The sequence below is a fragment of the Gavia stellata genome, chromosome Z (assembly GCF_030936135.1).
Source record: "Gavia stellata isolate bGavSte3 chromosome Z, bGavSte3.hap2, whole genome shotgun sequence".
NCBI lineage: Eukaryota > Metazoa > Chordata > Aves > Gaviiformes > Gaviidae > Gavia > Gavia stellata.
In genome coordinates this window covers 4,415,001-4,436,740 of record NC_082637.1, presented here as the reverse complement: position 1 = coordinate 4,436,740, position 21,740 = coordinate 4,415,001, and the positions used below count along the sequence as shown (strand labels likewise).

Below are 21,740 nucleotides of genomic sequence, written 5' to 3'. Positions count from 1 at the left end.
TAGTTGCGCTTCTCTGCTTGACTGATTTAGCTTAGCAGTTAAGTAACAACTAATCTTTCAAAAGCACTAGTGCCTACTTAGAGAAATCCCTGTTGTCTGCAGGGATGGTGTGCCACTGGAAACAAAAACAGCGTGAGCAATGCATCCATCCTTCACGCTCTCGGCACATAAGCAGGAAAGGCTCGTAGCTGTGATGCCAGCACCCTCCTCGCAGGGCTTTTCAGCTGACGAAAACCTGATGCTGGGAACAAACCCTGCCGTTCATCTGATGCTGCCATCCTCAGGCAGACTTTTGTTGTAGATCAGTTGTTTGGACAAGGAGCTCAGGGCAGGACCCGCTGCTTCTCATCTGGGGAGGCATACTGTTTTATTCAGGATATTAATATCACTGACTTTATTTTAAATCAGTGTGCAGATTAATGTAGACTCAACTGGAAAATGCTGGCAGTCAGGAAGAAAGTATGCACAAGAGGGCAAACCAGACCAACTTGATGCCTGGACTAATCTCTTTATCTTAGTAGGCAGAGCTCCAGGCCACAGGTACTGGTTATCTAGTTACTCTATGCTTACTCCTAATGTTTTTAAGTATCTGCTTCTTCCATAGCTCAAGCAAACCTCCATCATCTATACTATCAAACCCTCCCCAGATGCCCCAGACTTTCTCTTGAATACCTCTACTTTGTGCATTACTGAGGTCTCTACGTATGAATAGGTCTTTTTTTTTTTCTAATCCCCCTACTCCACCTCAGGGATTTTTTCAGTGAACCCACAAGCCAGATTTCATGGCATGACATGGTAGCAGGGCTACCAGCTTTTTGGATCTCTGTATTCAAGCCCTAATCTTCTTGTTTTACCAGAAAAAAAAGAGAATGTCATTTAAATCCTAAGGCTTTAGCACCCAAAACTGGAATCTCCCACGTCACTGATCATGAGACGGTGTTTCTTCTAACTGAACGCTTCTAAAAAACACTCCCGAAAAATGCAGTGTTGTGTTTAGGAAGATCCGGCACATGGGCAACAGGGTAATCGGCATCTGCAGGAGACTGAATTACAGAAGACAGTATTGATATAGTTCTGTAAAGCTCCCAAAATATACTGCTCTTTCCTGGAGCTGAAGAAGCTCCATTATGGGTAGAAAACCCCATCCCTACCTGCCCGTCTGTGAACTTCTACTGCATTGTGAATGCCAAGGTATTTCCCTCCTTCCACTGAAGTTACACAACCCTTCCAGTGCCAGAGAGTAGAAACACATCCTCAGGCGACTAGGCCTGGATTCACGCAATGGTCAACTCTCAATGGTACGTCCTACCCCAGTGAAGCCTCATAATTCATGTGACACGTCAGTTATCAGCTTTAGACCGTAGCAAGACACCTCCACAGACAGAGCTTTTAGACCAGAATCAGAAACATCAAGCAACAGAATGACTCTCTTAATTCTTGCAATAGCTGCAAAGAAACACCACGGCTGGGCCGGGCAGAGTAAGATCTCTTCTTTCACAAGCTCACCTTTAGCTTTTGCTGAGGTGTGCACCGAGCTTTTCTTTCCTGATCAAGCTTGCTGCATAAGGAATCTGCAATGACACAGAAACAAAGCCACTGCTTTATGCCAAGGTTTGGCTAACAAGACGTCCAAGCTGGAATCCCTGCAAATGAAAGGCTTTGCTTGCCTCCCTGTATCATTTTAAGCAAACAGTGCCTTAAATTAAAGGATTGAACTCTTTATAAAACTGCAAGAATCTTGAAGCAGAAATAAAATAAAAATGGCCCAAATTAAAACAAGATAGATCTTAAAATCCAATGTAAGAGATGTCTTCCAACGTTTTGTTTTTATCAGTTGCTGACAAAAATAAAGCCACCACCCATTCTGCTACCTGTGAGATGACAAGAATCAGCCGTCTGTAACAGAGCAGGCAACACACTCTGATCTCTGCACAGCCAAAATACAGCAGGGTGGGAGTATGAGACTTCATATATTTATATCACCATAATTAGGAAGTTCATAATAGTTATCTCTGACTTGCACCAATCTGAGGGAAGCCACTGAGGTGGAACAAATAATTAAAGAAAAACAGAGAACATAGGCATATTAGGGAACATAGTTATATTTAGAAACAAAGTGGGATGATGTGCTCACTGGCTACTGGGAATACAGTACAGGGCTGCTCTTTTTCAATGCTGGGCCTTTAGAATGCAACAAAACTAAATTGCTCTGAGATTTCTCCATAGCTGGAAATCCAAGTGACTACAAATTCACTATTCTTCAACGCTGCCTTTTGGAAGGACCATTGGAGGAATTCAGGTTGGCATCAGAAAATCTATGTCCCTACACTCCCAGGTGTTGCTGCACACTGAGGTGACCTGCTTCTGCTGTCAGGCACTCCTGAATACATTCACAAATAACGTCAAGTACGTTACTGCAAGCTGACAAATAGGCTGGGCTGAAGTCAGGAGCAAGGTCTTAAGCTGCACGAATACCAAAGGAAGCCCACAGGCAAATGCACTGAGTTCACCCTGCACACCTAATAACATGCTAGAAGCATGAGAATTTGCATCCACATCCACTGACCATATATCTAACATGTATTCTTGTACATCCCTATCTTGGTTTTAATTACATTATGCCTACAGCATGTGAGGACGTTTGTGTGCATTACGCTCAGCCTGTCTCTGGGCTGGTGTAAAGTGTAGTATCTGCAATGACATCGAGAGATGTATCCATCCCTGCCTACCTTAATAAGGAAACAAGCAGGGAAGGTTCAGGATGAGCGGAAAGAAAGGGGCATCTGCAGCTCAGGAGCTAACCCTTTCATCTCTCGGGAAAGGAGGTCAATCTGATTGAAAGCAGCAGCACCAGGAAGAAGCGGTGTCTGCAAAGATGAGCCGTCTGGCTGAATGAAAGCAGAAGCCTTTCACGGGGGCATGCTGCTTCCCCCATTACACAGCCCTGGGAAAAGGGAAATGTGTGTGCATCAACTGAGAGGATCAAACTACTGACGACCTGAAAAGACCCAGCATCCAGGTGTTTTGTCTGACTACTTACAACCCCTACCCTTCACAGAAGCTGAAAGATATCAGGAAGCTTGCTGCCAGATCCCCCCCAAAAACCAGAACTCTCCCCTCAATCGAGTCCTCAAACAGAACTGCCTGCCAGGGCACGGTGTTTGCAAAGCTTGGAAAACTCATCTCGGAACTACAGCAGAGAGGAGTATGCAAAGAAACTGTTTACCTGCTCACCCGTTTGCACGGTTTAGATTCAAAATGGAGCTACAAACAAACTGCCTGAATAAGCGCATTTGAGCTGAGACCTGTGATGCTTCACCGACTGCTTTCTTCCTCTCTCCCACTCACAGGCTCACAAGGGCCAACAGGCAACACCGGTTTGCATGGCCGCCAATTATATAGGACATCTCCCAAGCCGTACTGACCTAGATAATACAACGGGGTACATTCTGTCAGAAATTAACTGTTCTTAATCCACTTCTCTGCTATATTTGGCACATCAGCGTCTTTTCAATGTGTGTTGGTTTATCCATCCTCCTGGCAATAAATGAAACTGGGAGAGGTGGGTGTCCAATAGGGAAATGACTACTTTCTTCATGAGTTAAATCACCTACAATGTCATTTTCTACTTTTGCCATTGGAAGAGCATTTGGTAACTCCGGTGCTGCAGTGGAATAGTATTTAGGGCTCTTCATGACAACGGAATCCCCTTTTGCATATCCATGGTGACTGTTGCAATGCAGATAGGACCGGCACTCAAATGGGCATGAAGATCCAATGCGTGGCCCTTACCAGAGTGTGTACACACCCGCCAGCCATAACAGAAGTGCAGATAGTTCAGTTTTAAGTAGCAAGCAACCTGTTTCTTATGACTAAGTCCACATTAATAGGAAATACATTGCAATGGGAGCAGATCTGTAGGGTGCAGGAGAAAGACCCAGTGTCCATACTCCATTTCTCTCGATTTTTTTTTTCTTCAGGCTAGCTCTAGTCTGGTCCATGGGTACTGATCACCCATTAAGAGCTAGAGCACGTTCCTACGTGTATTCCTGGAACACATCCTCTTTTGCTTCATCCAGAAGGAATCCAGTTTGCAAGCTCTGAGTCTGCTCCACAACATGAACCAAAGCGCAGATAAGCGGATAGGACTGGGGATTCATTTCTAAAGCGCATGCCTGATCCCTGCTACACTTGGCCATCAAAGAAGCTTCTGTACACCATCCTCTTTTGGAGACTTCACCTCTGTACCCTATCTTTAGTTGGAGTACACAATGATACATCAACCTGACTTCTGTTGCTTGAAGAGGGAATCTTCAGTACCCCCAAGCACTATTAGCTGATGTGCATCTACAGGTATTTGGTTAAACAATTCTCATTTCCAGAGAGTGCACTCGAGACCTCAGATAGAACACTGTCCAGCCAAGACAGCCCGTCCAAATGCAAAACGTATTTATGCAGGGAAGGAGACAGATGTGCAGCTGAACTGTCACTGGAAAACTACAGTCTCTGCACACATGGTGCTTCTGAATAGAACGATGCGTGGGATTAAGGAGAAGAAAAAGCATACACTGAGCCTTTGACAGCTGGAGGAGCAATGGAAGTGCCAACGGCTTGCTCTAGAGGGTAAGTCTCCACTATAGCCCTGTGAAAGCATTTATGGCTGTGTGGGCTGAGTTCAGAGACTCTTCCCTCCCGGGTGGGCAGTGGCATGTGCTCAGGGCAGCGTACCGGTCTGCACAGGATGCAAGGCAACAGAGGCATGGCTGAAATATGCAGCCTCTCCCCTATGTATTTTTAAGTACTGGAGCACACTAATACAATAGAAAAAACAGATTTTGCAGACAGGCAATAGCAGAGGCTGGCTTGTGGCTCTCTGGTACATATGCATCCATTTTTGATCAGAATTTCTGCAGATTCTAAAGGAAAGGAAGCTTTTACTTCTGTTGTTAACAACCATTAATTCTACAAGGCATTCCTTTTCTTTAACATTTTAATTTACTGGAGAAAGAGGCACAGCTCCATCCTATTAACCCAAGGCATACCCGGATGCATTGTCAAGATACAAGCTTCGCTCACCTGTCTTAAAAAAGCAGACAGCGGCAAACAAAATTCTGCTAAAACAGTACTTGTCAGCTCACTTTTCTGTATGCAGTCAGGGATGTGTATGCTGCCTTCGGCATCAAAAGGACATACTCCCAATTTGTACCACTAAACCTGGAGAGGAACTCCACCAAAAATCAAATTAAGCTAACAGAACATATAGAAACAGACCTGCAGTATCATCCCAACTGCTAAAGCATTGAATAAGAAATTAATGAGAAAAAATACAAATCTCTCTCTCTTTTTTTTTTTTTTTTTGGGGGGGGGGGGAGGGGCAAGGTGATGAAATCTGTTTTGGAGTCTGCAAGATACAGTAAACACAGAGTTCCAGAAACGCTCTTTTCCCTGTTATTATCTGGGTGTCAGTGGACAGGCACTTCAACACAAGATGCAGCTCAAGAAATCCAAGAGCCATTCTGCTGAACCGATGTTGGCCTCTAACATGCTTGTCAAGGTCAATCAATCTAGCTGGACCGCCTTAAGCAGAGGACAAAACCAGAAATCCCAATAAAGCACTGCTATTTCCTTTTTCCACTTTTCGAATATGGAGTGACAGGCATGCAGTGACCAAGGTATCCGTGCACAAGAATGTGGAAATTCCTTGTTTGTATAATGAATCCATTAGTTGTACAAAGCAGCTGCTTTCCAAATACAACCTAAAATAGGAATTAAACCTACTGGTGCTTTTCTTAATTACAGTAGGACCCAGAGGAATATGATCTCATACCTCTGAAGATCTACCAACATTATCACATGGTAGATTTTTTCCTTCTTTTAAACACTCCTTGTGAATCTTTAAAGATCACGATGAAAGATGATGCAGAGATAGAAATCAATTTTGCAGGTAGATAGTTCCTGATTTATTTTATTGTCTGCCTCTGAAGAACAGAGTTGATTCAAAGCAGCACTGAGAGTAGAAAGCCATCAAACACCAGAGGAGTTCCAGCTGGATCCAGTTCTGAGCTCTGAACATTATCAGCCCAAAGTTAGGCTAGTGAGGAGGAATTCAGTTCATGGGAGTATAAAAATTAAAAAACCCCAAACAAAATCAAACCAACACTTTCCATTTGAGCTGGAAAGACAAGGGACTGCCTGAGTAATTCACATTTCTAACATGTCTCAAAGACCTGCTGCCTTTTACCTATGTAAAATTAGTGGGATTGATCACTACCTGATCTCAGTTATCTAAACCACAGTGGCAGGGTGACAAACACTGCCTTAGCTTTTCCTGAAGGATACCTTACAACTGTGATCAGTGCTTCCTGGGAACCTACAAACTTATACAGGACTCCTGAAAGGAAATTAAGAAAAGCTAGCCTGTTTGCAGGAGGCTTAAATTTGCTGCTTAGTGCTCTACTTCTCTGTGGCAGTTTTAGAGGGGTTCACAAAAACATAAAAGGATAAAAATCGTCACGCTGGGAATGCTGCTTCTGATCTTTTTCTCCCACCAGGCAGCTAGGAAGAAAGTTCATGCTTTTTAAATTTGATCCACTAACACAGTTGCTCAGAAGACAATATCAGGCAGATACAGAGTCTCAAGCAGGAGCTGACTCAGTACTTTGTTAGGCTGGCTGTGCTGTCCTGACAGATGAATTCTGGGCAAACTGAACAGAAATCAACAACTCTAAAGCCAGGTGAGCTCTTCTGAGGCCATACCACATGTGCCATGTTAGAATTTATCCCAGCCTGCTGGGCAGCAATTTCTTCTCAGTGGCCCTTTCTGTACAGCTTAATGATAGAAGCCAGATGATCCATGCCTGAATCCATACGTAAAATCCGTATTTTACATATGACCTCCAAGTACTTAGACAATTTGGGAGACAGCACTTTGAAAGAAGAAGAAGAGAAAAACGCATTCAGTGATTTCAGGTTCATTTTCTTGTTAAATACGACGATCGGTTGCTTCCTGTGGCACTTGGCCAAGAGCTTGGCACAAACAGGTTGCGATACTTCCTGGTAGCTGCTCCAGACACTCTGACCAACTCCTTTCTCAACAGAAATTGCTGATGGCTGCGCAACATCCCTCTGCTCCAGCTACCTACTGAGCCAGGTTATGTCCAAAGAAGCAGAGGATGGAACAGAACAGGACTCACCCTCCATTTTCCCAATGATCTGAGCTTTGCTCCTGACTTTCAGGAAGCCATAAAATAATTTTTTTAGAAGTCCGGAGCAGACAGAGCATTAAAATAAAAGCCCATTGATTAAACATTGCTTTAACTGAGGCTTTTAATGAAGAATATTAAACCCACGTCACTCCCAGCCCGGGGTGTAGTGACGGCCGGGGAGCGGCAGAGGGCACCCGGAGCCCGCGCCAGCCCCCCCCCGGAGCTGCCACCCCACTTATCATCGCCTCCTGCATTGCAGTTTGACAATGTCACCCAAGAACTGGGAGAAAAGAAAAGCGTTACGTTCAGTGTTCGGTACTGGCTGGGCACGAAGCGCTACCTTCAAGCAGTCCTTTCCATGTAACAGCCAGTTACAGTGGGCATTTGCACTAGAAAGTTTTCAAATACAATTATATTTGTTTGATTATTTCATGCTTAGCTTCAAATTGATGTATTCCAGACATCTCTGACACATCAAACACTCCAAGGCAATTTATTTTAAAGTCTGGCTACCCAGTTACGCAGCTTGGAGCATTCCAGTTCAGGGTGAGCGAAACCATCATTAGGGCAAAACCTGCCTCTGGTACCCAATGTTACAAGAGATGCCTTCATGATCACACACAAGTCTTGAGGAAAGACTAATTTAAGTTGTATAATCCTTCAGCAGTAAGAAGAGCCAAAAGAAACTGACTCTGTGCATGCATATTGTTTGTAAAATAAATAAACAATTAAGCCAAGTTCTGTGGCTAGTTACACCAGTAAGTTTTGAGTTTAATACTACAAACGTATACACCTATGAAGCTATAAGTAAAATTAAGATTTAAGTATGCATTAAACACTTCTGCTTTTTTCTTTGCAATTCTGTATTAACAAGAAAATTAGGTGCAGGCAGCTCTGTTAAAGCAATAGTACAGCATCCCAGGTACATACAAAACAAAACAATCTGCCCTTTAAAAACAAAACAACCAAACAAAAAAATCGAAAGTAACCACGCTTTTTGTGTATTCTGCACTGAAAGCTTTAACTCATCCATGCCATAACCCAAGAAGACCAATGGAGTTCTACCGTTAGCACATTCACCTCATTAATCTGAATTCTAGATATAACCATACAAAATATAGTCACGTGAATGAATTAAAGTTACTGTAGGGATTATCACATCGGAAGTGCTGACTCCATTTCAGTTATCCACCAAAGCATCACTGCACCCAGATTTCTGCACCCCATCTTAAACAAACACACTGCTTATTTGCAGCAGTCTCACAGTTCTTCATAAGCAAACATCCTTTTATCCGTCTCACTGATACACAACCTGCCTCACCGATACCGGGAGGAATACCCAAATGTGAGCATAAAGATTTACTGATGATTAGACAACATTTCTGTTAATGATAATTAAACTCAGGCAGCCACAGTGAGTGAAGACATCCTGAACTGTTGGTGCAGTACATTAAATGTTGAAACTATTCTCTGTAAGTACATTCAGGCAGCTCTGTTTAATGATTAAATGACTATTAGTCTCTCTGTAGCATGCAGCAGTAAGTGAAAAGGGTGTGAATTACATGATCATATTTCTTTTCCTGCCCGAGAAAAAGCACTACACTGAACCCTGTGATTCCTCCACTTCTTGTAAATCAGAAAAACCACTACAGCTGGCTCACTGGAGGTCTGGGATATCCAGTTTCAGAAACAACTTCACAACCGGGCCACAAAGCGAACAGCAGAGATGATCCATTCTCTCCCTGGAAGGGAGAGTTAGTTAGCTCCAAGTTCAGCTGACACAAGAGATAAAGGGCTGAAGCAGGCCCACAAACTTCGTGCTTAAATGTGCTTCACAGCAGGAATCAGACAGGTCACCTGCCTCAAGTCCAAAGCAGCAGGGGAAGTACTTTTCAGGATGGCATCCTAATTACCATCTTCTGCAACACTGCAATTCACAGTTCAAGCCAAACTCCCTGCCTGGCATCGGAAGACTAAGGGGAACACAGTAACAACTGGATGCATTAAAGGAAAAGAGTGGAGACCAGCAGCAAAAAATCTTCAAAGATGTTCTGGACTTGAATTTCCTCCATGAACAACCTCCTTCAAGCACCCTCCATCTCTCATTGAAATCTCTGAAGTCAGCAGGAACAGGGAGCAGGAATGTGCGGCAGCTCTAAAAATAAGGCCGCTCCTAAGTGCCTCTAAACATAGGTGCACAAGTTTGACAATCCTGGCCTTCAGCTTTATTTTTATGTCCTAACCCATCAATTAGAAAATGACAGTACCAGAAGGCTGGACAATGCCTTCCCTGCAGCAGGGTCTGTGACAAGCACAAGGAAAATTTAGATGCTCGAGCACAGGGCTGATACAGCTAAGTGGGGATATTTGGCAAGCCTGCCTCAAAAAAAACCTGTTAAATAATGTCAGGCTGATGACAGAAAAAGCACTAGCAAAGCAAGCATGAGCTGATAGCCTGCTGTTTGTTACGATGCCCTGCTCTTAAAACCGCTCTAAGCAGTATCTGAGTAAGAAACAGCTTCACATCCTCCATCCCTTGCTTGTACTGGATTAAGTATGTCAAGTTTTCAAAACAGCGCAGTTGGAGGCGATGATCTAGAGTTGCACTAACGCACACACGCAAAATCCCTCTTGATTTTAAAATAACAAGCAAGAGACCAAACGGCAATGTGTGCCTGCACTGAACTGTGTTTTGGCAACTCAATCCCTTACTGCTGCGTTAAGCACTTCTTCTAGTGGCTGAAATTTGAAAAAGACACATCCTAAGGTTAATTTGCCAGTGAGAAGCTGGCCTTGCACCTATTCCTTACTGAGGGCTGAAATGCACCCCTTGGCAAGTCGTACAAAGTAGAAACATTTAACTGCTTAAGGTTTACTGATTCAGTCCTCACGTTTCTCTCTGAAGAAGCACCTCTCGGTGTTGAGTCAACACATTTCGTTCAGTTGAAACATGAAGACCCATCTGGTTACCGTATGAAAGTAAATCTCCAGGTAATTAGACTCTAAACCAGCTGAGAACTGCATGCTTACGTCTTGCTAAGTATAAGGTAATATGAGCTCGGTAATAGTACATCTGCACGGCTCACAAAGGAGAAGTTTGAGGACTGCATTTAAAAAACATAAAGCAACAGTTCATAACATTTTTAGCAGAGAGGCAAACTTACAATTTGTAGCTGCTGTACCATTTCTTCTCTGTATGCCAGTTCCCGCTTCATCTGATCTTGAAAATTATCTGTAAGAGGGGAAAAAAAAAAAAAGTAGATGCAGTAATTAAAAGAGAGAGACCACACAGCAGAATTCATATAAATGAGATGAAATCAAACCCAAACACTACCGAGGGATTGTGAAGCACTACAAAGCCCTTCACCCAATTAAAACCCATGCCTAACAAAAACTTCTTCTCTAGTAGGAGACACTGTAGACAACAGAAAAACTGGAAAAAATCAGATTCAGCTACTTCCCCCATTAGCAAATGTAGGTTGCTAAGTTTCTGTTGCTAGCATTCATTCTCACAGTGATTTTCTCAACAGGCCAGACTCTGCAGTCATTAGTCAAACTTCTACCAACACTGAAGAGAAGAGCAAAAACTGCTCTTCTTCACTTTGGCATAAATCTGTTCACATCAATAGGGATGTCCAATACGTGAGAACAGAAAGCGTTCAAGGATGCAGGGTTTGATTTGTAGTTTGTAACATAGTGCTGACAGCTTTGAACAAAACTCGGACTAAAGCTGCATAAACAGTGACGTGGATCTCAGAAGGGAAAAAGTCTTTGAAAGATGAGGGTGGTGAGACACTGACACAGGTTGCCCAGAGAAGCTGTAGACGCCCCATCCCCAGAAACATTCCAGGTCAGGTTGGACGGGGCTCTGAGCAACCTGATGTGGTTGAAGATGTCCCTGCTCATTGCAGGGGGGTTGGACTAGATGGCCTTTAAAGGTCCCTTCCAGCCCGAACCATTCTATGTTTCCATAGCTGGGTTACAGCACAGGCCAGCCTTCCTGCTCCAGTAGCTTCTCCTTCCCTTACTTTCCTCCTTGCTAACCATTTCAGACTAAACCTCATTTGGTAGAAGATTAACTGCTGGTCTGTGTTCCGTAACACTGCTGTTGGAGGTTGGGAAAAAGACAGAAAAATATAAACAACACTATTGACAAGAAGCAAATAACTTGGAGAGTTGCGTGACAGACCTGGGTGCAATGATGGACTATAAAATGGAAGAGGAAAGAAAACCTATTCCAACCAACATCATTTTGATCTGGGAGACTGAAGCCTGTCTTGGACCACAGAAGCAGCAAGGTAAATGCCAAAAGAAAACAGCGTGGAGCACCTCAACACCCAGAGCCTGGAGAAGGGCAGGAAAAGCTAAAATGGCTTATTCACAACTAACCAATTAAAAGAGTTAAATAGTCATGCTACTTGCTGGGACACCAGCCCAGGACTCGGGAAGCCTGCGTTCAATACCTGCTCTACTGGACTCCGTGCGTGTGTCCCTCTGTGCCTCCTTTCATCACTGCTAAAGCAGGAATAACAGCACTGCTTCATCTGCCAAGCGCGTTGGGAGGATTAATGGATTAAATGACTGTGGGATACTTCGACAGCACAGTAACGGGAATCACAGAACACCTAAATTGCAATGGAAGGATTTGAGCCCAGGTGAGAACAAGCGGTTCCTATTAATACTCTGTGTGCTGCCGCAGTGCTGGGAGCTCACCCACGCCCAAACTAGCTGCACAGCCTTGCCACAATTTCCCAAAGCAGGAGCAGGAATGCAGTGAGCAGCCGTGGAATGATACAGTGGAGAGGAATGATGTACCTCGCCTGCGGGGAAAAGGGATGTGTCCCCATCAAGTGTGGGCATAGGAAGGGGCTGGAAGAAAGTACAAGGGGGCAGAGCTCTGTCCTCTTTCACACAAGAATTTTGCCCTCTCTGAATGACGAGCAAGTTGTTTGAAAGGCAAGGAGGCACTTTAGGACAACAAGAAAACAAGAATGAAACAAAGAAAGAGTGAGAAAATTTGTCAGGCTGAAACCATCAGGATCCAGCTCAGCCACACAGAAAACATGTGGACACGATGATATTATCTTAATGTCTTCAGATTTCAAGTAAATGCCTACAGAATTTTTCAGCCTATTCCCTCTACTCCAACTCGACCAGAAAAAGAAGCTGACAAAAATAAAGCAGGTTTGCAATTTCATCTCTTTCTAGCCCCAAAAAAAGCCATGGAGTATAAAAAGGTGACTGCCTCCTGTCCTGGTCACTAAAGACTGATAGATCTGTGCTAGCTACTACTGAGGTCCTCCAGTTTCACTCTGAGTAGGCTACATGGACAAATTTTCCTTCTCTCTTCAACACTTTCCTCTCGACTGCTTCTTCACAGGCTCATCACCTCTCAGAACAAATAGCTCAGAAATCTTGCTCAGTCCTGCACTGCAAATGTCCAAGCTCACAGTGAAAATGGGCTGTTAATGGTAAGGATAGTGTTTTTTCCGGCAGCATTTATCTGAGTCTGAATGCATACAGACAAAGCCATGAGCAATACCCAAGAGAAAAGATATGAATATTTAAATAGTTTTCTTAACAGAAAATTAAATACTTTAACTATCCAGACTACGTCACCATGATTTTATTACCACATTGTTAAATGCAGCCGGACAAAATGCGTGCCAGATGACACCAAGGGTACAAACCAGCAGAGGATTCTGGAAGAAAGTGCTGTCACCATGCACAGGTGCTCATATTGCTATGAGGACAGCAAATTCTTTAATTTTCTTCAAGTGATCTGATTTTTCTTTTATTTTCTTCAAGTGATCTCTGCATTGAGAGACCTTATAGGCAAAGGAAAACCTCATCTGTAGCTTTCAAGTACAATAGCAATATAAAAAGTGAAGGTGCAAACAGCAGAATACAAGGTCTGCTGTTTTATAAATTATCACAGGCCACATTTCCAGCAGGTACAAGAAGCCACAGAGAAGTGTGCAGCATAATACTGCTAAATGAGCTTGCAAATAAGATCAGTTCTCATTTAACAGTGATTTCCATGAGGAAAGCATGGAAACCAAACACCATTTACACACAAGACTGCACAGCACTGCTATGGGTGGTGGTTTGATGCTCTTAATGTGTAACACCCCAAACATGCTTGGTTCCAAATGCAAGACCCAAAAAAAGGTGACTTTGGAGTTAACTCCAGGTAACCTGACAGGATTATTTTCTAGAGAGACACAGCATTACCTTCCACACCTCACACATTTCCTCCCTGCTGAAACAGGGATGAATTTTCTCCTTTTTAAAAAAGGTTGAGAAGACTTAAAAGCCAAAGGCTTCTTATTTACTCAGAGACAGTGCAAAGCACAGGGAGAACGACCACCACCCGCGGGAGTGAGAATTACCCTGGCAGTGTGCCCCTGTCATCACTAGTGTTAGGGACAGGACAGAGATCCAGTCCCCATGGCCACTCAGCCTGATGCTGCAGTGAGACAGACTGGGATACAAAGCCTGTTACCTGCCTGCTCTTCATTCCCTCCTACAGCCTCAGGTGTCTCCCAGCCATGATAAATCCATCAATATGATTTTAATTTTACCTCACCTTTCCCTTAGTTGGATCTCCAAAGACTTCTCTCCCTAACTCCTCCCTATCCAATACCACCACAGGTAGTTAGTAACTTGGGAAACCTGGCAAAACAAATAATTTCTAATACCTGACCTAAAGCAGTAGCCCTGCCCAGCAGCGAGAGCCTGAAACAGACCCTGTCTCTTTTGCTAGAACATGCACTGCTCCAGACGACAAACCACACTTACCGTGGATTTTACACTTACTTGCTTTACAAAGACCTTTTTTCTTGTTTTATTACATGCGGAGGAGGGGTGTTTTTTGGTAAATCTAAATCTGTAAATAGGTTTTACGGTCACTTGTATATATTGTTTATGGCACATTATCTGTTTTCTATTTTAATCCTGAAGAAAATTGACCACTACTTTGTGGTACATTGAAACCACATATTTTTCAAGCCGGCATACAGAGTCGCCACTTCCTTGGTTGGCCGTAGGTGTTCTTTTCTTTTATTTGAATTGTATTTCATGTGGTTTAATTGCAGTGTTTATTTACACGGCAATGACAGAGCATTAATTTCACTGTAGAAGAACAAAAGGATAAATGAGTGACCTGAATGGCAAAACTCCAAGATGCCATTTCGCCAATACCACACATCAGTGTTTTGATCTACACAAATTATTTGAAAATTACCTCACTCCCAAACCCAAGTAATGACTGAATTTATACTGAAGGATGAGGTTATCCTCCTTTCATTAATATCTGTATCACCTCAGGCGGCTCTTCTCCTTTATTTATGAAGCTGTCTACATCTTTCGGTATTTGCGCTAAAGATGGAGTCATTCCCAGACTCCTCACACTTCCTTGCTTCCCTGAACTTACCCCATCTGGTGCTACAGAAAGGGTACAAATGTATTTTCTTTAAATAACAGGAAAATGCTGTCTGTGTTCCCACCTTTTCCTGCAGTCCAGGGAGGTACAACACTCATCGGCATGCAGCAGTGGGTTTTGGTTGACTTGCCTACACCTCACGGGTACTGGCAATACTGGTTTTTGTCCCTGGAGTTTTTGTGAAGGAACTGGGAGGACTAACAAAACAGAGAGCTTCTGAACTCTTCAAGAAACTATGATAAACTAGCACAAGGGTATTTTGCATTGAGTGCTGGTCAAAAATTTCAGCCACACAGGAGTTAAGTTCGCAAATGGCAGAAGAGCCTGACAATTAGTCTAGGAAGGTTTTAATGTATCTATCTTGGCTTACTGTGAGTCACTGCAATGCTCCATCCACATGTAGTCTCACAGGAAAACAAGGACAAAAACTGAGAGTTTTAAAAAGCAGAGTTTAAAAAAACCCCTCATATCATCCACATGAGGAAAATATTGAATGGAGATACAGTCAGACCTCCTTTGGACTTCATGAAGAAACAAAAGGTGGGTGCAAACATGCTTTTTCCTTTAGGTTGCATTTAATACTGAACTGGGGGGGACTGTCTGGGCAGGCAGCTGCAGAGCCGTGACAGCCAGGCATGGGGAAGCCTGCACGACAGTACTGATCTCTGTGTGGTGCTGTGTTACAGATGGGCAGAGAGCAATGGAGATGCCCTGATCACTCCAGCTCTGTCACACTACATTCATTGCATGTTAGAGAGCCCTTACTGTGCCTTCTACCTTGTCCTGATCTACGTGGGATTTCTCCCAGAAGCATGCTTTCCCCTGTTGCTGCCAGTGTAATTCAAAATGTCTCAATCAATAGGTCTTTTTCCCTATCCCTGTGCATGCAGTTCAACTTTGTGGCAGCTTCACGAAAACCCTCCTAAGTGTCCATTTTGTTTTCTTTTATTTAACACATGCCCAGCACATTCCATCACCCCTGGATAGCAGCACCCTGCTCATAAGCCATGGTGAAAGGGCCATCTCAAATAGCCCGTCCCAAGAGGAAAAATCCAAACGGGTCTTTCTACTCCTTAAACACAGGCCCAATCAATTCTCCAGCACCAGCTAGAACCACCTCAAGACAACTATGAAGTACCTTGTCTTCAAAAGCCTCCAAGAAGCTGGTTAAGACCACCGACATCGCTGTACCCCAATAAGCCCCAGACATGTTTCTGTCCACTCACTGTATTCAGTGTGTTCAAAACCAGTAAAATATACACCAAAACAGACATCCAGCTTCAGATTTTCCCTGCAAAAGACCTGCTTGGGCAGCCTGAAAAGCCACAGCAGAAGTGCCATCAACCTCAGCAGAACTAAGCCAAAGGCAACACAACTTAGAACAGACCTCTCCCATTTTAACAATTTGACAACAACCAACCACCCACAAATAACACCAAAACCACAGATGTGTGTCTTACTGAAGACTGGGAAAGACGCATTTCCTTTCAACACCTGGAATTCCTGTTCTAGTCTCCTCCGTAAGTCGATCTGTTCAAACAAAACCTTCTGGAGTTCCTCTAACAAAGAGAAAAGAAAAGTGGTTTTGCTAATCTGTATAAACAATTCTTGAAAGAGCAGTTGCAGAGCAATTCATTACTATAAGACAAAATATTTTAGCAGTTATAAAAAAAAAAGTGTTGCATAGACCTACAATAGATTTTGTGCAGAAAGCCATGAATATAAATCAATGTAATATATTATTTTAAAGTATTATATTACAGTGTCATGTATTGATTGATATATATGCATTAATCTCAATTATATCCACCCAAAGGTCCATATATTATTCATATGTTACTTGACAAGCTTAAAATATGGTGCAGAACAAAAGTGCCCCCTATTATCCTCATATTCTATTAAAACAAAGAGCAGTTTTATAACATAAGAGGCCCTTATTTATTTTACCTTTCCCCATGTTTTCTACATCCTTCTTCAGTGAATGAGGTGAATTGGTTTCTTGTGTGTGTTCGCCTTAAAAAAGCGAAAGAAAAAAGTTATTGATTTACTGATACTGCTTTTCATCAATATTATCCTTACTACGCAACTGTTTCAGAGAATGTGGAGAAGAAAAAGAAAAAAAATATACAGAAAGAGTGAGATTGAGGTTTATCTACATATCTCTGTGTGCGCAGCACAAATTTTTGCAGGACTTGTATTTGCTTCTAGTTTAGTTAAGTATCTACCTACACCATGGCCTCCTGCAGACAAGACCCGATGTCTCCTCGATACCTACGAGCGCTCCTCTTGCACGTCGCCTGCCGAACTGATCCCTGCTTTCACTCTAGCCCCTCTTGAACATGCTCTTACTAGAGAATGGCTAGGAACAAACTGAGAAAGGGGCAGAGACTTCTACAGTCTCATCTCCTCTCCTCGCAACGGGAAGTCCACGCTGGGCAAGAACCTGTTCCCAAATACACAGGTAAAATCCTTTTTGCACCAGCCTCTTCGCCTTCATCAGCTCTTTAACTTTATCATCTTCTAGAGCGCTATGGCACGAGCTTGTTGTTAACTGGATATAATTTATATCCAGCTGAGATAAAATTGACATTAGTGGTATTTGCATCTAAAGGATACACCTCTGAGGTCAACCAATTCAGAGATTTCTGTCTTAGGTTGCTCACAGAACTTTTAGCCATGTAATAGTAAAGAATTTTCTAGATAACAGAATTTGACTATTTCTAGATATATGCATGCTACTTTTTCAGACTTTTTCCTTTACAAATAAAATAATAAAAAAACGCCCATCTTCACGAGGTGTTAAGTTCATCTGGATGACAGTTTGACTTAATATGAACCTCCTGACAGAAGGTGTTATTTTCGTTATCCTCTGGAACGTTGGAATTTTAGTCTAATTTCTATGAACAGGGTTTTGAAACAAAAAGCCATGAAAAAATTGTTTTTAAAAGAAAAAATACTTTAGCTGAAATTAATGGGAGATTTTCTGTTATTTACAGCTGAAATAGAAAGGGACTCTCAATAATTAAGAAAATATTGGTAAATAACCAATTATTGTACTAATTGGATTGTTTTTTTGTTTAGTCCAGCCAGTAAATACACATCATTAACTCTACTGATGAGTAATCACAAGAAACACATATATATAAAGCTACTCATGTGTTTATGTATTTGGAGGAAAGGATCATGGAGCAAATACCTTGATTTTTTTTGAAAATAAAAGCCATAGCACTGAATAGGTCGCCACACATCAGATAAGATAGCAGCTACTTAAAAAACTCGTACTGTCACCACCCGTTTGATAGTAGGTCATCACAATAAGTTAATTTTAAAGTTGCATTGGAAAGTCTTGTTTTATATGCAGTCAGAAATCTTTTTGCAAAACATTTATTTCTAGTTTTAAAAATCAATGCAGTCTTATATTCAGTAAAGCTTGAAGTCACAGTATATGAAACATACGCAATAGCTATGCATTTTAGCATCTGCTATCTCTTTGTTCCTTAAAAAAAAAAAGCAACCACTCACTCAGGCACATACATTCGCACAACTGATATTTGGTGCCAGCAATTCCATTTCAAAAATCTGTTTACATAACACAATGATTAAAAAAATCATTTTTGTATGATATTTGATATAAACAAAGTCCTTTCTACAGGTAAGTCGTCTCACTGCATTAAAAGAAATAACAAGCTTAAAAATAAAAATACATCACTTTTTGGGCAGTGGTTTGAGATGTTTCCGTGATGTAAAATGGTCTTATTTTTTTAGTTACTGTAATTTTGTTTTAAACAGGATTGCTAACAAAATAAATATTTTGTTAGATAACCTAGGAATGAGGGTACACGAAAATCAAAAAAGAAAGAATTTAAGTTTAGGAAGGGTATTTATTAAATTATATATACACTAGTATATTTTGCCAATCAGTTTCTTTCGTTGAGGAATTCTTTTCTGAATGTTTTATCTGCAGTTCTGAGCGATAACAGGCTCACAGAGAGAGGGTAACTGGATTCTTCAAGGGGGAGAAGAGAAAGGGGAAGAGACTAGATCCTAGCACAGAGCATGGCAGCAACATAGCTCTTTCCCGCTTGCTCGGTAGAGCTTTCAGGGCCGTACGGTTTGAGGCTGCCGACTCGCTGGGGCTGAAAGAACTGCATCAAAATGAAAACAAGGGCTTGTAGCGTAAAGAATAACTTCTCCAGCATCTGCAGCCTCCCTGCTAAGCTACCAAAAAGCCTTTAGAAAATTCTCCATCCTTGCCCCCCAAATAAGAACAGGATGGGAAAAGCAAAGGTATTTAAAGGCAAGACCCAGCACATACGGTTTTAAAGAATAACTGCATTTTTAAACTGCTTTCTGATGTTCAAAAAAAGCCTCGACATTATTATTGTTAATGGTAATAATAATCAGATGGGTTTCACCTTGCCAGTCCCCCTGAAAATGATAATCAAGAGCCTGCTCTTCTCCGTTTTTCCATACTTCCCAGAGGCCTCATCATGCGTTGTGTACTGTTCTACCTTAATTGAAAGGGAGGAGGTATTGAATATTTAACCAGCTTCCTTTCTCTTAAATGTTAATTAAAAGCTAAATAGGTGTTTAAAAACAAACAAACAGAAAGCCCAAAGAATTTTAATCAGTCTAAGAAAAAATCACTTCCCCTTCTAATAGCTCCACCATAACTCTCTTGGGCCTTGTCTACACACAAACTTGTAGCAACAGTTAAAACAGCAACACTGAAAACTGTGCAGCCCCCTGGTACGGACACCTGAGTTTTCTCTAAAAGAGGCCTATTTCAGTTTATTCAGAAAAAAAATAAATCAAACTATTCCTCAACTGTCTATTGGCTAGGGGGAAAAGGGGATGAAGTATTCATAGTCAGTTTAAACTGCCTCAGCTAAAGCTTTTGGTACCTCTGTTTTTCCTGATTAGCTCAGGTGCACAGACATTATTATTCACGGGTTGTATTTTATACAAATGGCTTTCTTCACCTGGAACGTGAACATCCACCCACAGAGGAAAGCAGAAATGATGTCTGTGAGTAGACAAACCTCAAATTACTTTATCAGTACTCAGAAAACCAGAGGTCCCAATTTGTACATTGACACAACCTCAGCTCTTGTGATGCCACCGTTTCATTAGCCCCACACTCACTGGAGTAGTTAAGATTTGAATGTTTAACACAAGAAACGAACATAAATATTTCTAAATTTATTCTCCTCAAAAGAAATGCACATCGCCCTCGTTGTACGAAACCAAACCAGACAAAGCCAGGTTACCTCTTCATGCTGTGCCACCTACAGCACTCTGCTCTCCTGCAATCCTTCCTCAGGAAGCTCTCAAAGCGCTCTTCAAACAGCAGCTAAAAATTTCCACGCTGGCCCAGACAACTCGGCTACATCGATGGGCAACTGATTTGCCCAGCGCAGAGTTCCGATGAACCGGGAACGTAACTCATCTCTCCTGACTCTCAGCCCTGTGCCTCGTCCTCAACTCGTACTCTCTGCAATTCTCACTACATCTGCAGTGCCAGACCACATCAGCCAAAATCATCCACTCGCCTGTGTCTGGGCATCGGCCCTATAATTCCTGGATGGTACCTACAGCTCGCAGAGCGCACAATGCCTGCCAACCAGCTCTGCAGCTCACTCCTACCAGGTGAGCTTTACCCTTGTGAAGCCTGCAGCATCGATGGTCTACCATAACTTAAATGTCCACCGGTATTTTTAGCTGGAGAGAGTGCTGTCTGCAGACACAAAGACCACAGCGGTGAAGATGTCGGTATCTTCTGGGTATAAACATATATATATCCACTTTAAAAATACAGGCAGATGTGAACCGGCAGACTTTCAGAGCTCCAAAGGCTCCATCTGCACTTGCAATTAATGTCTCGCTTTAAGACATGCACAGTTCTTGTGTATGTCCTGAAGAAATCTTACCCTGACTGAAAATATTCATGCATCGTGCATATTCACGACTTTTTTTTGGGGAATAATCAATAAAATAATCAGGACCTGGGAAAATAGGTCTATTTTTGGAAACTCAATGAGCATCTTTCAAGTGCTTTTCTATACTGGGGCTGATATACATCTCTTACAAAACCTGGAGCTTCAAATGTTAATTTGCCCTGAAAGTGGTGTAACTTTAAAACAAACCAGTTCTTTTTTTTGCACAGATAAAGCCTCATTTGTAACCTCTATTTAAAGTTTAAAACACGAACATTTGATTAAATAAACATCCGTGTTGAAGCACTAATGGATAGAGGAGAAACCAGTTTCAGGATTTCAAACTGAACGTTCAAAAACTGTGACTGACTTAAAAATATAAAATGTTTTAGAGAGACAACAAATCAGTTCGTCTTCGGTCTGAACCTTATGCGTACATCTGGGAAGTATTTCATAACTTTATTCTAGAAGCACAAGGGCTAGAAAATTTCTAATTCGTGGTTTGTTTTAACTGGAAGGTAAAATTCTCACCAGATTCCAAAAGATGGGGCTTTAAAAAAAAGATGACACATAATACTGCCAGGCTTGCAAAAAACAAAGAAATTTGACAACGTTCCACTCTCTTTCAATAATTCCAAGATTGCTCCTGAGTTCCTTAGTAATAACAGAAGAGAAATAGTAAATAAGGACCCAGTCCTACAGTCCATCTGCAGCTTTGTCTGTCCTGCAGATCCTTGTATTTATACCCAATCTTATCTATTAACATGCAGTGCTGCGTCCCACATCTGAAACTTCGCCTCGTCTTCCCCCTTTTCAACTTTGAACTTTTTTGCTTTTTTACGAACACGTTCTGTAATCAAATTTTATGTCATTTAACTTCTGGATCCACTTATCCCAGTAAAGACTACACAACTGTCCAGTCTGCTACATATAATAAATGCCGGGCTGTTTTCAACCTTCCACGAGCTACTGTAAATCTACAGTAATTGCACCAATATTTGCAGAGTTATTCTGCGCATATATTTAAGAGTAAATGAAAGAAGAATCTGGCTCACTGTTTCTAGTCTGAATTTTCCTGACATGTCTACCAAACCATTTTTTACCAGTCAAAAAACAAAAATGGGGAAATTGTAACGATATTTGAGAAGCTGGCTT

The 21,740-nt window shown here is 42.0% G+C and overlaps 1 protein-coding gene across 1 annotated transcript in view; it reads right to left on the bottom strand.

Annotated features, from left to right (window-relative positions):
* Positions 1–1,508: 1,508 nt before the first annotated feature.
* SKOR2 (SKI family transcriptional corepressor 2) overlaps positions 1,509–21,740 on the bottom strand; it is a 25,932-nt gene continuing 5,700 nt past the window's right edge. Inside the window, exons 4-7 of the mRNA XM_059834270.1 lie at positions 16,597–16,662; positions 16,110–16,208; positions 10,370–10,437; positions 1,509–1,571 (exon numbers count right to left, since the gene is read on the bottom strand). Of these exons, the coding sequence (XP_059690253.1) occupies positions 1,509–1,571; positions 10,370–10,437; positions 16,110–16,208; positions 16,597–16,662 (296 nt within the window). The remainder of the gene's footprint in view (positions 1,572–10,369; positions 10,438–16,109; positions 16,209–16,596; positions 16,663–21,740) is intronic.